The sequence below is a fragment of the Danio aesculapii genome, chromosome 9 (genome assembly GCF_903798145.1).
Source record: "Danio aesculapii chromosome 9, fDanAes4.1, whole genome shotgun sequence".
Classification (NCBI taxonomy): Eukaryota; Metazoa; Chordata; class Actinopteri; order Cypriniformes; family Danionidae; genus Danio; species Danio aesculapii.
Genome location: NC_079443.1, coordinates 32,353,547 through 32,369,120, shown reverse-complemented (window position 1 = coordinate 32,369,120; position 15,574 = coordinate 32,353,547). Strand labels below are relative to the sequence as shown.

The window sequence follows — 15,574 nt, the reverse complement described above, 5'->3', positions numbered from 1 at the left end:
ATCCTGTGTTTTGTTTGTGGTGGCCTCCTCCGTTAAGTCTGTTAAATGGTAAGCGGGAGTTGACAGCACTCACCAGCGTCATAAATCAAAAACAAAGAAAAAAAACAAAGACTTTTGAAGCATAATGTCCATTTATCATACACGCAACGAAAAACTGTGCCAAATGTGAAAAGTATTATTATTAATGTTATAATATGCATAATTTGAGATGCTGTCTGTGTTGCGTTAAATCTCCATTTCAGTGTTACCTGAATTTCAGCTAAAACGCCCTATAAATTCTAAGACTGCTTTGATAACTTTTAGTTGTGCATAGGAAAAAAGTCAACAACATTACGTTTTAGAAAATAAAGTTTTTTTAAGTGAAATGTACAGTTTTGAACTGTATTTCTTTTGTACGGGCAGGGTTTTCTATACGGATCAATATCAGAGCAGCATGCGCTGAGAAGGAAACGCCATCCAAGCTCGGCAGGACGCTGACCTTTCACTCTACCTACAGGTCACATCTTCCTCCCCTAAACAGGTCAACACACAAACACAACTATGTCAAAGCCTATGCCTTAACAGAGAACATTTATATCCAGCCGACAACCAACACAGACCAGCGAGTGGGCGATTCTGTCAACAGCCGAAAACGTAAGAAAAGATAGTACCCGGTAGCCCGCAGGCAACTGCACATTAATAATAATCATTGTTCTGGTGATTTCTGAATCGTCCAACTGGCTTCTTGTGGGTGGTTTTAAGTTGTATTTTCCTTGAATTAAATATGCAGGATATTTACAATAAGTTCATGCGCCCTTCTTAAAACACTGGCACCGGGTGGTGATTTTACAGTCAACAATAGAAAAAAGCGCCTAAAATCCTATCCCTTCCCCCAGGCTTTACCCACATGAATATTAATCTGATCCTTCACGTTATATAGTTTTACGCGTTGCACTTGAGCCTTTACACAGATAGTAGCCTAACACGGACGCGATCGCTCTCAAGTACATCCACTCTATTAATTACTCATGCTGAAGGATTGTTTTCATAGCACTTTTCGTCTTGTCAGTGATATCATCATAAAGGAAAATAGCCTGAGACAATATTCATTTATGTCCCGGCACAATGTCAAATGCCTTTTTGAAAAATTATTTTATTCCGCGTTTTTGCTCTCAGCTGAATGTTGTTATGTATCTGGGCGCTTATGAAAGACATTAAATAAAAATCCGACTTACAATTAAGCGAGCAAGTTGCAGAAACTGACAGTCAGCTCCTAATTCTGCGGGAATTTTTTTCGAGAGCTTTACAAGAGTGCCAGAGTCAAGTTCAAGTTCATGGTCACTTGATTTCAAACTCTATTTAACTTTATTTAAGCGTGGAAGGGCTACGGCATTATCCAAAGTTAAACAAAAAAATCTAACTTTATTAGTAAAGCAAGTAGCCTATTTATATTAATAACTTATTTATGATAAGGATATAAACCTCTAGTTTACGGTTTACATGTTTTTGCTCACTGCAACTAAAAAAAATCATCTATATTGCTACTTTTTTATTGCTAAAACATTTCAGTCAGTTCTACAGATTTGAATTTGAAACACCGAATGGTTAATGGAGAGATAATTTAGCGCTATCTGCTTATCATGCTTTGAGACAACTGCCAGCTTTTTGGTTTAAAGATAATTTAGCGTTAAAAACATTAAGGCCTAAAAGTTGTCAAAGTTCACTAACAAATACAGTAGATAGCATGGAATGAACACGACGCGTTGTAAAGATTGTACACTTGCACCACGTTTTATTATATCTGTATGCAGTAAATTTTTTATCACAATAATGGAGAAAACACTTCTCAAACTTTGAACAAAAACACATATAACAAAACAAATGCCCCTGTTCAGCCCATTATTGTACATATTTATAGTAAAGAAACATTCTTTATAAATATTGTTTCATCTGTAGCAAGTAAATACCATAATTTAATTACAAATGGATAAATATGGCAGTCGATATTTACAAAAAGAAGGGTGTAGTTACAGATATTTAACGGCACGACATTAATTTGCCCCACAATCTTCCAAATATATTTCACAATTCAAACTTGCAAAGCACAAAACATCACAAGTTAAGCCCAGCAAACTAAGATATACATTCACAAGCAAATATTGTGTCTGTCTTCGTTAAATGTTGACTTTGGCACTCTTTCCAGTTAATAGTTGTTTAGTTTACAATCAGTTTGCCTTAATGGGATCACAATATTCATTATGATAATACAACTTTATGGTAATATGTGCACTAAAAAGTCCAGTTAGAGAAATAGCTACCATTGAAGGAACATCTATACACCAAAAAACCGACAAAATCTATAACAACCATTGGGAAAGAGAGCGCGTAGTATGTACAAAAAAGAGATGTTTGGTGCGTTTGCGCACGTTTCTTCTGTCGATGTGGGAATGTTATATCCTGCTGGACAAGCGCGTAATATTCAAGCGTTCGTTCTGTACAAGCTGTATATGGATCTCCTGTTTTTCTCAAACGGGTCCTCCTGGGATGGCACAGTCTTAAACATACCATTCACTGAAATTAGACGATAAACTGCTGTGGTTGTTGGAACTGTGGACCGCTGAGGAAGGCGACAGATTGTTGTTGCTTTGGGTCTCAGTGGAGGGAGACACCAGACCAGGGGGTGTTGAGGACTCATAACCAGAACTTGCCGCTGGCGACGAGTCGGATGCAGGTGGGGATGACTCGTGTACCTAAAACGCACAATTTGTTTTTTTAATTAATGATTCTCAAAATGTGTGTATTGGTAAAAAAACTTGCTGTTGATGTAATTCTGATAAATCAATAGTTAGTTCAAAAGTAACTCTCGTGCCATTTCTTACTATTTCATAATACAATAGTCTATACAATTTGTAATTAAGCATTCTTCTTTTTTTACTTGTTTTACTTATGTCAATTCACTAAGTGGTATTTAAAAGTTTTAATGGCAAACTTTTTATGTATTTCTCACATTGTGGTTTAAAAGAATATGGGGAATTACCTTCATATGCTTTCTAAGAGAGCTGGGGTGAGTGTAGGACTTATCACACATTTTGCAGAGATATGGTTTGTCTGACGTGTGGACGTGCATATGCTTCTTTCGGTCGCTGCTGTTCGCAAAGCGTCGATCACATCCCTCAAACTCACACTGAAATGGTTTCTCACCTGAGAAGGAAAACATCATAAACATTCACACGATTAGCGGATAACGTTTTCGTCACCTTTTCAAAAACACACAACAAAAATAGCACATATTACAACTGAATAAACATTGTATCAATGTATAGTTTTAAAACGTTGTTTACATGCAGTTGTTTTATTGTGGTTCTAAAAACAAAACCCGTATAGATTTTGTCGCATTACAAGCAAACATAAATGAAATTACGCGAGGTTATCATGTGCACGTAGTCGTAACACACAGCTATGCTTTAAAACGACACAGGGGGTCACATAAACTCATCGACAGATATAACCACAAACGTTAGGTTAACATAAAAAGATAAAATCTAGAATGATTAAAAGATAAAAAAAAACTTTACAATTAATTGGATTATTTAGCAAACTGCATAAATAAAACAAAATTCAAATAAGGGAGAACGGTCAAGTAACGCCATTTCCTATATGCAACGTTCAGAATTTGTCAGCCCCACTAACTTAGCCATTTGCTTAGAAATAATCAAAATGCAATTAACACCTTGACAAATAGAAGGCTCAATACCTCCGTGTATTCTAAAGAGGAAATTGCTCAAATGTGCAACCCTGGTAATGGCCTGTCTAACACATACACTGTCAGTGTAATCGAAAGAATAACAATGGGCCCACATATCGCCCATTCCTAAAGTAGGAAATATATTCTTATTTTTATGTCGTCCTTATTAGGTTGGAAAAAGGCCTAGTCTGTATTCATTTTGTTATTCTTATGTATGAAAGCGCATGCGTATGTGTGTACTTCTACGCAGTGTTTACATTTAGTAGCTAGTCATTGTAAAAAAAAAAAAAACTATAACCTGAATAAGTGTCCTTGTTCAGGTGTATTAATACATTGATTCTGATTTTAACAACAGAAAAAATACCCCGCTATCTTTCCAGAAACATACACAATAAACTGTAGAGAATTTCAAAATCCTGACGTAGTCACCCGAGTGCTCGAGCATTGGTCAACGCAAACATTAAACCGGTTGGAGAGATTTACGGCTGCTCTGCGCACGCGATGAGCCCTCGAGTCGCCTTTGACCCGTTTAAAGTTTATGAACCACAAACCCTCGACAGTCTCTTACATAATTCACCACATTGTTGCAAAACATCGCATTTACTCCGTACAAGACCATGCATAATCTTCCCAGCCGCGTTCACTTACACGAATTGAATACGTGTTCACAAGTATCTGCTTTTAAAGAGCTAAATCTACTTTAAACGTTGATCTAAGTATGCGCTCTCAAAGTCTAAAAATATATCAACCTGGCATAATAAGCTTAGTTTAGCAAGAAACACTATTTGAGATACTATTTTTGGAGGCTGGTAAAATCGAGCTCCAAAACATATTGCTATTCAGAATAGCACAAGCAAAAATAAATATAATTACCTGTGTGTGTTCTCTTGTGAATCTTAAGGTTTTCTGATCTTGCAAAGACTTTGCCACATCCAGGGAACGGGCATGGGAAGGGTTTTTCTCCTGTATGCACGCGGATGTGATTGACCAGTTTATATTTGGCTTTAAAGGGCTTGCTTTCCCGCGGACACTCTTCCCAAAAGCAGATATGGTTGCTCTGTTCGGGTCCTCCAACGTGCTCGACAGAGACGTGGGTGACCAGCTCGTGCATGGTGCTGAAAGTTTTATTGCAACTCTTCTTAGGGTTGCTGAGCTGCTCAGGATCGATCCACTTACAGATGAGCTCTTGCTTAATGCACTGCTGCCTCATGTAGCGAAAGAAGGCACCGGGGTGATGGTGATGCGCTGCCATATTCATCCCCATGTTCATATTCATGGAGCCGTACTGGTTGTGGAGCTGGGCGGCCGAGTAAGGATCGGTTCTCGGGCTAGAGACCTGGTGGTACTGGTCTGATCTCCCGAAAACCTCCCCTGGTAGTCCAAGTCGCATCTGACCGTTGAGCACATTTGGGGAGCCGTGAGATCCATGCTGTTCGTGGATGCCAGGGAACAGAATGTGGCCTTGGCTGTCTGTGTGAGAATGATGGAGCGAGCCGGCTGTGGGGCCGAAGAGTGCGTGCTGGCCTCCAGCCGGTGATGATTCCCCGAATCCACGGCTGCGAAAGAGAAAGTCCCGCGTGGAGTTAAACGGCGAACTCGCATATGATGTGACATGAGCCGCGTGCGCACCCAGAGCCGCGGCGGGGTAACCGGGCGCTTGGCTCGTGAATGCAGAACTCTGTCCGGGCGAGAGATCGTGGTTCAGTTTGAAGGCGCCCATGTGCGCCGAGTCGACGAAGCTGTTTTGCGCTAAACTCAAGTCTCTGTCCTGCATCTCACTAGAGGAGTGATGATGTCTGGCAAAGGTGCCCACTCCCAAACCAGGGAACTGATGCCCTGCGTCCAGTAACATGCTTTCGTTGCGCAAAACCAATTCTCTTTCAAACAGTCTATACACGGCGCTTCAACAAAACATTTAAGAAAATGAAATAAAATAGAATGCGCTACGGTAATATTAATTTCCAGGTTTGACAACACGACATGAGGCGATGAAGTTCGATCCGCTCACAGGGCGAAGCTTTGCGTATTAAGTTAGACTATATTTTTCTTGCGGATAACTTGTTACTCAAAATCCCCAATGCAACGAAAATGAAAAGATTCCTTTGCGTTTTTCCTTTCAAACTGAGTCGATGTCGTTGTTTGCGGATTACACGAAAATACGAGTCAATATCTTACTGAGCCTTCCTTGTTCTTGAAGCATCTCGAATTGGAATGTTTATTTCTTTCGCTTGTCTATGTTTATCTCGGAGGGTCCCTCTTTCTCAGTGGACTGGCACTACCTCCTCTTACGCCCCCTTTAACTGGAGCCCGGTCATTCATTTGACGCGCTCTCATTGGCCGCCTCTCCTCATCAATCCCAGATGCCCCTCCAATCGAACGCACTGCTTTGGCAACTAATCGCTGATCGCCATCTTCCACTGACAATTACCGCCTACTTTTCGGAGAGCCTTTTCGGGGAATAGGTAGAGGAAAAGCAAAAATAATCACGCGTAATAAAACCGCTTAAAATCTGTAAATAAGTTGCCACGCGGGCTCATAAAAGTAAGTGTAATCCATAGTTTTTGGTGGGTGTTTAAAACCTCGCGAAATGCTTAATGATAATGCTTTAAAATGCCTTTGATAAACAGTCCGTGGCACATCTTAATTAGTTACTTTGCCATAATCTAACAAACAGTCAGGGCAGGATAAACTCACAAACCTTGCTTGATGCATTTAAACATAATCTACAAGTATGAAGTACATTTTGCTGAATAATAACAACATCAACAAAACATTAGTTTGTATGTAGTTTTGTATGGATGTCAGGATCTGAATAAAGCATGTGATCGTGTTTAGGCTATTGACTGACATCAAAAACAAGCAAACGTGCATTCGTAAATAAACGTCACACTAGTTTATTGAGATGTAAATTAGACTACTAAAATATATTTAAGTCAGAAGACAAGTCAAGGGATTTCTCGGTATTTGGCATTAACAATCTTTCTATGCAATTTTTAATCATTTATTAATGTTAATAAAATTATAATTATGCTATATATTTTAATACAACTCTAGCAGTGTATCAAGATTCTTTTCTTTACAAAAGAAAACTTATAAGTTACATTTTGAAAAAAAAACTTAAATTACAACATTGCAATTATCAAAATCTTCAGACTTAAACTGTGTCTACATATCACCGTGACCTGCTCTAAAACACAGAGAAACCTAAAGCACAGTCTTTGCATATTATAGCGAATCCAAGACCAAAATCTACCTAGAATCTTGTATCCCCGTGTCAAACAAGCACAATATGACATACCTTTAATTAAAAAAAAGGGGAAAAAAAACAATGACGTCATTGACGAGAGCCTAATCCTTCCAATTGAATAAATGAGGGAATCTGCATGGTTTAAAATCAAGTTCAGCGGCATGTTGTGGTTGTAGAACTAGTGTGCATGCGAGCTTTTTCTTGCTTTTGTAGATAACCCTGTCTGTAGCCTATCTGACAATAACGAAACCGTCAAACTGAGGTTATCCAAGCATATGTGAACATGGATACGCTTTCCGGATTTCAGGCCAATGTACTGCGGGGACCATTTATGATCTAGGAAAAATCTTAAGAGGAAGTTTGTTTTAATTTAAACATTTAGTTAAAGAAAGTTTACTTACAATTTCATTGTCTCTAAGTCCCAAGTCCCGTTCCAACGCACCGTCTTTCCTCTCTTCTATACGCTTAAAGCTGTAAATAATAGAGCAGACGAGGTATAAAACTTTGGGAATTCTGTGTTCCTCAGCTCAGAGCCATACTGTTTGAACGTTATGTACCATTCTTCCAAGACTATTTCTACCCTCTCCACAGGAAACACAGGATCTGATCCAAGTTCAAAGTCACGTCTGCCGACCTCTTTAAGAAGTTCTTTATTTCTCCAGAAAACCACGAAAACCTTTCCCCTTTTCAATGGGCAGGGAGAAGAAGAAAGAGAAATTAGACCGAGAGTGCAGTCGGCCTGGAACACACAGCCGCAGTTTTTGTTCTTCTTTTGTCATGTTGCAAAAAAAAAAAAAAAAGAGGGGGGAAAGTTAGAAAAGATTAAAGACTAAAACACACACGCTAACTCGGGCAGTACAAGAAAAATCGACTTAAAATTATTTCAAATATACATATACGTCAGTGACTGAGTAACCTTAATTTTCCTGTTATTTGAACGGTGAAAATCACAACTAATCTTCAAATACTATAAGTCAGCGATCATGCTTCTATACTGACAGGAAATATAGGTTTCACTTAATATATAATGCTCTTAGACAATGCGACAAGGAATTTCTTTTAACTTTGACATCATCAATATGGTAACGCATTGTTGCTTACTTTTACTGACCTTGGGTATTTCAAGGGTGTTTGACCTTCGACCCGTGGAAACCACATATGCTACCCTTTGAACTTAAGAAATCGTCTCTGTTCAAAGGTTTCAAGAAGACAAGTGCTGCCTTCATCCTCCGTTACATCGATTCGTAATAAGTGTCAACTAATTTTATAAATTCAGAATTTTTGACATTCTCATTATTGACTTTTATTACACTTATAAGTTCATACACCTGTATGCTTTATTGTAACTATATAAGCAATTAAATACTTATGTTAATTACACTTTTAAGTAAGATTGTCCAAAGCAATTCAATGATAAATATCGCAAATCTAAATCTAAATTGGCAAATCTAAATTACGCTTCTGACACATTAACCGGCATATATTGTAGTTCCATTCACCCTAAATTAAGACCCTTGACAAAGCTGACAGGCAGGATCAGGCTTTTGCAGGAAATCACGACACTTTCAGTTATAGTGCAGGTGCAGCTCTAGCTTATGTTACTCATGAGATATACAGTTTATCTATTAGCGGAATATCAAAATGTTATTATTACATTTTTCAAGGACTGATTAATCTGAGTGGAGAATTATATCTTTGTTCAACTAAAAGGTTCATACCTTTTTAACTCATTCTGGATTTTGAAATTTAGTACTGTTAGACGGGGTGAAAGCAGAATTTTTTTAGATGATTTAGTGTAAAGAAATGGCCTGCTATTTCTGATCTTTTTTTGCTTATGATTTGCCTTTAGCAATTAAATTTATAAAATAATTATTTTGAATTTGGTAAAACTGCCCTAAAGCGTTTTTTAGAATGTCTTTGAATTAAGACGCATTAAATCAATGGAATACACTTCCAGCTGAGTGGACTCTAAAACAGCATAGACGTGCATCACCACACATGTACAGCGTGCACAAGTATGGGACAAAACAAAGTAAAAAGTAATGTTTATTGAACGTTTTTTTTTCTTTAACAAAAAAAGTAAAGATATATAAATATGTATATATATGTGTGTGTGTGTGTGTGCGCGTGTGTGTGCGTGTGTGTGCGTGTGTCAGTCAAAGGGCATTTTAGGGTCTGACAGTGCCCAGTGGAGCTCTACAATGTTCAAAATACTTCTTAATCACAAAAAACGTATTAAATTTTTACATGTTTTTTATGATATGGGTGAATTTTTATGGCAAGGATGAACAGGGGAGCACAGAATTTAACGTTTTTGTTTTGTGTTAAATTGTTTTGTTATTTTTTTATTAAAGCACAAAACTTAATCGTTTTTGTAATGTAGTACTATGTCATTGTAAATTTATATTTAATAAGTGAGTTTTACATGTATACAGTCCAACAATAAACAAATTATCTTGTGTGTTTATTTTGTGCTTTTTAAAAAAAAATTATACATTTTATGCCCTGTTTATCCTTAGTCAACAAAACGTATTACTTTGTAAAAACATTTGCTTTGTAAAAACAATTGCATTGTAAATACACGAACAGAGTTGTGTTTAATGACAGTATTTATTTGAATTACATTTCTAAATATAATTCGAACGGTGTGTGGGGGTGTTGCACAATATGCTCCGCGTGTGTAGTGTCACTGTTTTGTGCAAAAAGAAAAACAACATCCTTCCACGTGTGTGTGTCTCGGTAAACAGATTTGCCTGTAACTTTGTGAGCACAACTTTCTGGAGTGAACAGTGATGAAGAGAGTGAGGGGGCGGAACCCCGCTGAGCCTCTGCGCTGAAAGACAGCCAATCGCTTCGTTCTCTTAACTGCCAGTCACCGAAATCTGTCCAATACCCGCAGTGCCATTTCTAAACTCTATTCCCCACTGTGTCCTCCAACTGTTGTATGTTCTGCCAATCGCTTGAGGACAGAGTGGGAAAAGGAGCAAGCAGAGTTAGAGGCAGGACAAAAGAAGTTCTATAGACGGCCATATACATATATTTTAATGGTTTCAGAAGGCCCGTAGTTGGCGAAAACAATAGCGGTGAGCGTGGACATGACAGCGTAGTGATGGAGCCCCCTTTAAGCAAGAGGAATTCGGCGATAAGATTAGCGGATTTGGCATCGACTCAAGCCCTTCCTCATCAGAATATGACAGGCTTCCCGGGGATAGGGGGGCATCACCCGCACTCCCACCATGCCCACCTCCACCCTGGGGAGATGGGCAACGACCCCGGAGTGGCTCTCACTCCATTTGGACCCGAGCACATGGCACAGACCAATGCTCTCAAACTTAGTCCCTCTCAGCCTGTTCAAAGCCATCCCGAAGCCCAGACCGCGGCATCTTTCACGTCTTCTCAGACCACAGTTGGTTTCCCCGTGGCTCACCCCCACACAGGCTACACCACCAGCAGGGACTTCATCCTCAGGAGAGAGCTCTCAGCCTCTGCTATGCATGCACTTGGCGACCAGCATAGTTCCGCCTCCTCCCCTCATCACCATGGCATGTTCATTTCCCCAACAGGTGCTTATGGGCACGCGGAAGGTGGTGCCCATCCACTTTTCTCTGGACTGCACGAGCAAGCGGCCCCAGGTGCCCACCACCACCACCATGCCCTCAACGGGCAGATGCGCCTGGGTCTACCGGGGGACATCTACGGCAGGCCAGAGCACTTCGGCCACAGGCCCGAGCACTATGGATCTTCTTCTCTGCACAGCTACAACTCCATGAACTTAAATGTGAACCTCGCCACGGCTCCTCACGGAGCCACGGGGGCGTTTTTGCGATACATGCGGCAGCCCATCAAGCAGGAGCTCATCTGCAAGTGGATAGATCAGGAACAGACTGCCAAGAAGCCCTGCTCGAAAACTTTCAGCACCATGCATGAGCTTGTCAACCATGTCACGGTGGAGCACGTTGGCGGACCGGAGCAGAGCACTCACGTCTGCTTCTGGGAAGAGTGTCCGCGCGAGGGAAAAGCGTTTAAAGCCAAGTACAAACTGATCAATCACATTCGCGTGCACACTGGTGAGAAGCCGTTCCCGTGTCCTTTTCCCGGTTGTGGCAAAGTATTCGCGCGCTCGGAAAATCTCAAGATTCACAAGAGGACGCATACAGGTTAGTGAAAATTCTTTGGAAAAACTTTAATCGTGTTTATAGGCGCCTGTTATTGAACGCGTTTCTCTCCTTGACATATAATCGAATTTTCTTGAAATGTAGCATTTATTGGGGGAACAGAAACACTGCCCCGCCTCGTGCACAAATATCCAACTTCAAAGAGAAGGACGGTTATTGGATTGTTTGTTTACAGTGCAAAAAGTATGCCTTGGTGTTGCTCAGCGTCATGCATAATGTGCATCATGTGCATAATGTTGCTAGTACGTAAATGATGACACTTTGCTGTTATGAGCAGTCAGTGTTTTTATGTTAGGCTGCATGTATATAGGGAAAACTTGGAGTTACATTTTGTTGCTTAAGTTGTTGCTTTTATTTTTCAGCAGTATATTTGATGCATGCGATTTTATATCGGTTGACATGCAAAAATTCAGCAACAGTTTATTTTAGTTCAACGTGTGTAAACAGAAGGCATGGAATACAGGTGAACTAGACACGAAGTAATGGCAGAGTTTGCGGCACGTGTTTGTCTCTTAAAGCCACTGGGAACAGTGTGTGAATAAATCCATACTAATGTAAATACAGAGAATATGCCAGCCATGGGGCATTTTGATTTACCAAACCATTTTGGCATCTTTGCAGAGCGAGGAAGGCCTCTGCATGGGTGATGTGCATATTTAACTAGAACATTGTGTTTTTAATGTAAATACCTCCACCCAGCCATTACAAATAAACACACGTGAACCGTTTAAACCGGTAATTTATTATTGTCAGTAGTTAAAAAGTTGCAGGTTTTGTTTAGGGTCTTGAACTACCTTTTACTGTCACGCTATGCTCTCAACACGTGCTGACGTAAATTGCGACCTAAATATCTAGGCTAGCGTGTCAAACACATCCAGAGTACGTTTATAGTAGCCTACTGTTCGTCTTCACTCAGCAAATTAAACGTGTAAAAAGTTATGTTTTATTGTAGTAAGACTCTATATAGCAACATAGCATTAGTACAACGTGTAGAGTTATGGCAATATACTGTTTAGATATATTGTAAAGGCGGGTCAGTTTTTTACTCCAGGCAATCTGATACATATGGCGGGCCGAGTAATTCAAGACTCTGCACATTCAGCAAAAACATTAAAAAGACATCTTAATAATATTTTGGCACGGTTCAGTCAGAGAAAATAGCATTTACGAAGTGGTTGCATACGTTATGTGGTGTTTCTGAACATTCAATATGTAATAGCACAAAATAAGTACTCTGAGGTTACAGTGATGTTGTAATTTTCAAAATGGCACCATTCATATGCTTAATGAGAATGAAACCTCCATTAGTTTCTAGGCCTATCTTTTTTGTAAAAATGTTGTAAAATTGATGAAGAGACGTTTGTCTGATTTCAATATCTAAATGCTATCTTTTTGTGCATTTGACAGGTGAGAAGCCGTTCAAATGCGAGTTTGATGGCTGTGACAGGAAATTCGCCAACAGCAGTGACAGGAAGAAGCACTCGCACGTCCACACGAGCGATAAGCCTTACTTCTGTAAAGTGAGGGGCTGTGACAAGTCGTACACACACCCGAGCTCTCTGCGCAAACACATGAAGGTTTCACTGCAAGTCTCCTCCGCCCCCTTCCGCCAACACCGGCTCTTCTTACCATCCCTCGTCTACAACGATCGGTGATGCCCTTTCACCAAACCTAGATCCCCACAGGAACCGTTCGTCGAACCTTTCGCCTCAGGTGACCAACCTAAACGAATGGTACGTGTGCCAAGGGAGTGCTGGACCAAACAATCTACACACCCCCTCCAGTGATGTGCCAACGTCGGAATCCGACGACGAGGACTCTTTCAGACACACAGATCCAAGGGCAATGCTCTGATGTGTACAGCAAGGAATATATTCAATTTGAATGGTCTACATAAAAAAAGTCAGTTCGTAGAAGTGGAACACCTATGGATGTCAGTGGGTGAAAAGTTTTGCCCCCCCAGTTTGCCCTTAAAACATGCTCAGAGCATTGATGCAATATATGTTCCATATAACATTCACATCCATTATCAGTTGCAACTTGCTGTAAAACCGACTTGCCCATTTTTTAAGATTTTACCTGACTTGTCATCAAATATCATGAGATGAAAAGATTTATCAGTCATGTTTAGGTCAGTTTTTAATAATACATACCCCTTTGTTGCACTGAAACCTTTTTATAGAATCATTTTACACGTTAAAATGTCTGAGGGGCAAAAATTGCTGTGACAATAATTTTGAGTTTTAACTTGTATATTGTCAGTGTCAAAAATTAATGGGTGGATTTTTTGTTAAAGTTTATACAATAACTGTGGTCAGGACGGTTTTTGTGATATTTAAAATATTTAAACTTATATTTTATGCAAATCATTGTATCTCTGATTAAGGAGTACGAAATATGTCCACTGAGACCCTAAATAATGTATCGTTGACAGGCCTATCTCTGACTGATGTGTAAATATTATATGGTATTGATGCTTGTGAATGTTTTCGTAGCGTCTCAACGAGTTTTGTACATTGTAATTTATTTGCTGGTATTAATGTTGGTCTGGAAGTACAGATACACCAAAGAATAATATAATTTTGGTGAAAAGAAGTGATGCTTTTTATCGTGTTCTGTAAAAAAGGTCTTACTTGAATAGGCTGTATAATGTGAAGAATCGTTGGCATGAACCGTGTAGTTTTTTGTTGAGGTGCATGATGGTGTTGATGGAAAAAAGTAAGAAGGTCGTGAAGAAATGTGATGTTTGTGTATAGATATATGGAAAACTTGAATAAAAGGCAGGACGTGTAAATATGGTCTTTTCAGTAAAAGGCATCGATTCATTCATTGACCAGTGTCCGTATCTTATTTAAAATGCAATGTTTGCGACAAGAAGCTTATGTAAAAAGTGCCAGACAAGCTAACAAAACAGAAATGTTTTAACAATACACACTTTCTAGACGTTTTCCCCAGATTTTTCTTACAGCATGGAAATATTCCATATCCATTTATATCTTCCCAAAAGGGATCCATCACCTAACTAATAGTAAACGTTATGAAAAGCGGAATAGCACAAAGCCATCAATACATGAATCAGTCATGGGAATATAAGACATAAAGCTGGCTGACAATGAAAAGAAAGTTGTATGGAGAATATAAAACAAAGTGCCTTGTCTTCTTTCCTTCATTAAAACACACAGTCACACTTCCAAAGTGCCCCCTGTCCCAGACTATAGACTCAGAACTGACCAGCGCAAGTCCTGCACCACTTCAAAGAGCCCCACATCAGAACGGAAGACTGCACGGTGCGTTAGGATTTCTATGGGTCCCATTTGAATATTTATGGTAGAAAAACTACTAACTGCGGCTAAATGGTCAACCATCAAAGCAGAAACCTCTCCCACGAACCGTTTTTTTTTAATCTTTTTAAATCAGGGCATTCGACACTTTGTATTGCTGAAATTGACATATAGACGTATTGAGTAATTCTGTGAGTAATTCGATGGGTAAAAAAAATGTGAAAGTGTATCAAGAAGTTCTAAAAAGACTTTACTTAAACCTTGTGACTTTTAATTACAATAAAGAATCTCGGTAGTCTTTGGAATAAAGGTTGCAAGTTGGTGCGTCGTTTGGAATTGTAAATCTTTGTGTCAGTGAAACGCCCCGTAAATAGTGAGAAGTTCAAGGGCACTTTATAAAGCGCACGTGTGTTTGCCGGGCACTGGAAAAAAAAGGCCACTTCAATTGGAAACACTCTATTAAGATACAGTCGCACTGACCTTTAGTTTCATGCTACGTTAGAGCAGTCAATTCGCTCTTCAACGGAATCGCTCATATTTTTGTTCCCAAATCTTTGAAATCTCTCGCTCGTATTCACATTTAATTCGGAAATAAGCGCGCGCTCTGCCCATCTTTTGTCCCCGAACTATTATTTGCTCAAGGAAAGAATGATCTTCTATTTTATTTAAAACAAGTGCCCTTTGAATAGTGCAAAATAAACACAGTGAAAAATAACCAAAGAGATAGTCCCCTCGGACTGAAAAGGGGGGACTTTATAAAAGCTGCAGCAGTCACAGCTGAATGGGAGACGCTTTGAAGTAGAACTTATTATCTGAGGAATACTTTTCGGTCGTCCTAACGACGCTATTGAATCGAAAAGCTACCCCCTTTGTCAGCGATTTGTTCTCCTTTGGTGCAATGCCCGTGGAAATCACTTACATGGTCTACCTTAACATGCAGCCTGCAAATCAGTAACTCCAAGAGTCAGACTCTCAGACGCCACTTTTCAAAAGACAAAGCAGAAGTCAGTGTGAAAACGCAGCGAGTTCTCTCCCATTTTGCCTTTATTGGACAGAATGATCACATCAGAGGAGGCTGTTTACTACAGTCTAGTCAGATTTCACACCGTCAGCTTCTCATTATGCGTTTGACGAGGGTTCAAAGTAC

General features: G+C 39.6%; 2 protein-coding genes across 2 annotated transcripts; one reads left to right on the top strand and one right to left on the bottom strand.

The window, feature by feature from the left end:
• Positions 1-1,755: 1,755 nt before the first annotated feature.
• zic2a (zic family member 2 (odd-paired homolog, Drosophila), a) lies at positions 1,756-6,249 on the bottom strand. The gene is made up of 3 exons (XM_056465458.1): positions 4,598-6,249; positions 3,017-3,180; positions 1,756-2,729 (listed from the first exon to the last, which is right to left on the bottom strand). Exons 1-3 carry the CDS (start codon positions 5,574-5,576, stop codon positions 2,535-2,537), a joined length of 1,338 nt encoding a protein of 445 aa, XP_056321433.1. The 5' UTR covers positions 5,577-6,249; the 3' UTR covers positions 1,756-2,534.
• Positions 6,250-9,758: 3,509 nt separating this feature from the next.
• zic5 (zic family member 5 (odd-paired homolog, Drosophila)) lies at positions 9,759-13,975 on the top strand. The gene is given in 3 exon segments (XM_056465457.1): positions 9,759-11,128; positions 12,554-12,726; positions 12,728-13,975. Coding segments are annotated over 3 exon segments (1,494 nt in total). The 5' UTR covers positions 9,759-10,080; the 3' UTR covers positions 13,001-13,975.
• The last annotated feature ends 1,599 nt before the right edge of the window (positions 13,976-15,574 follow it).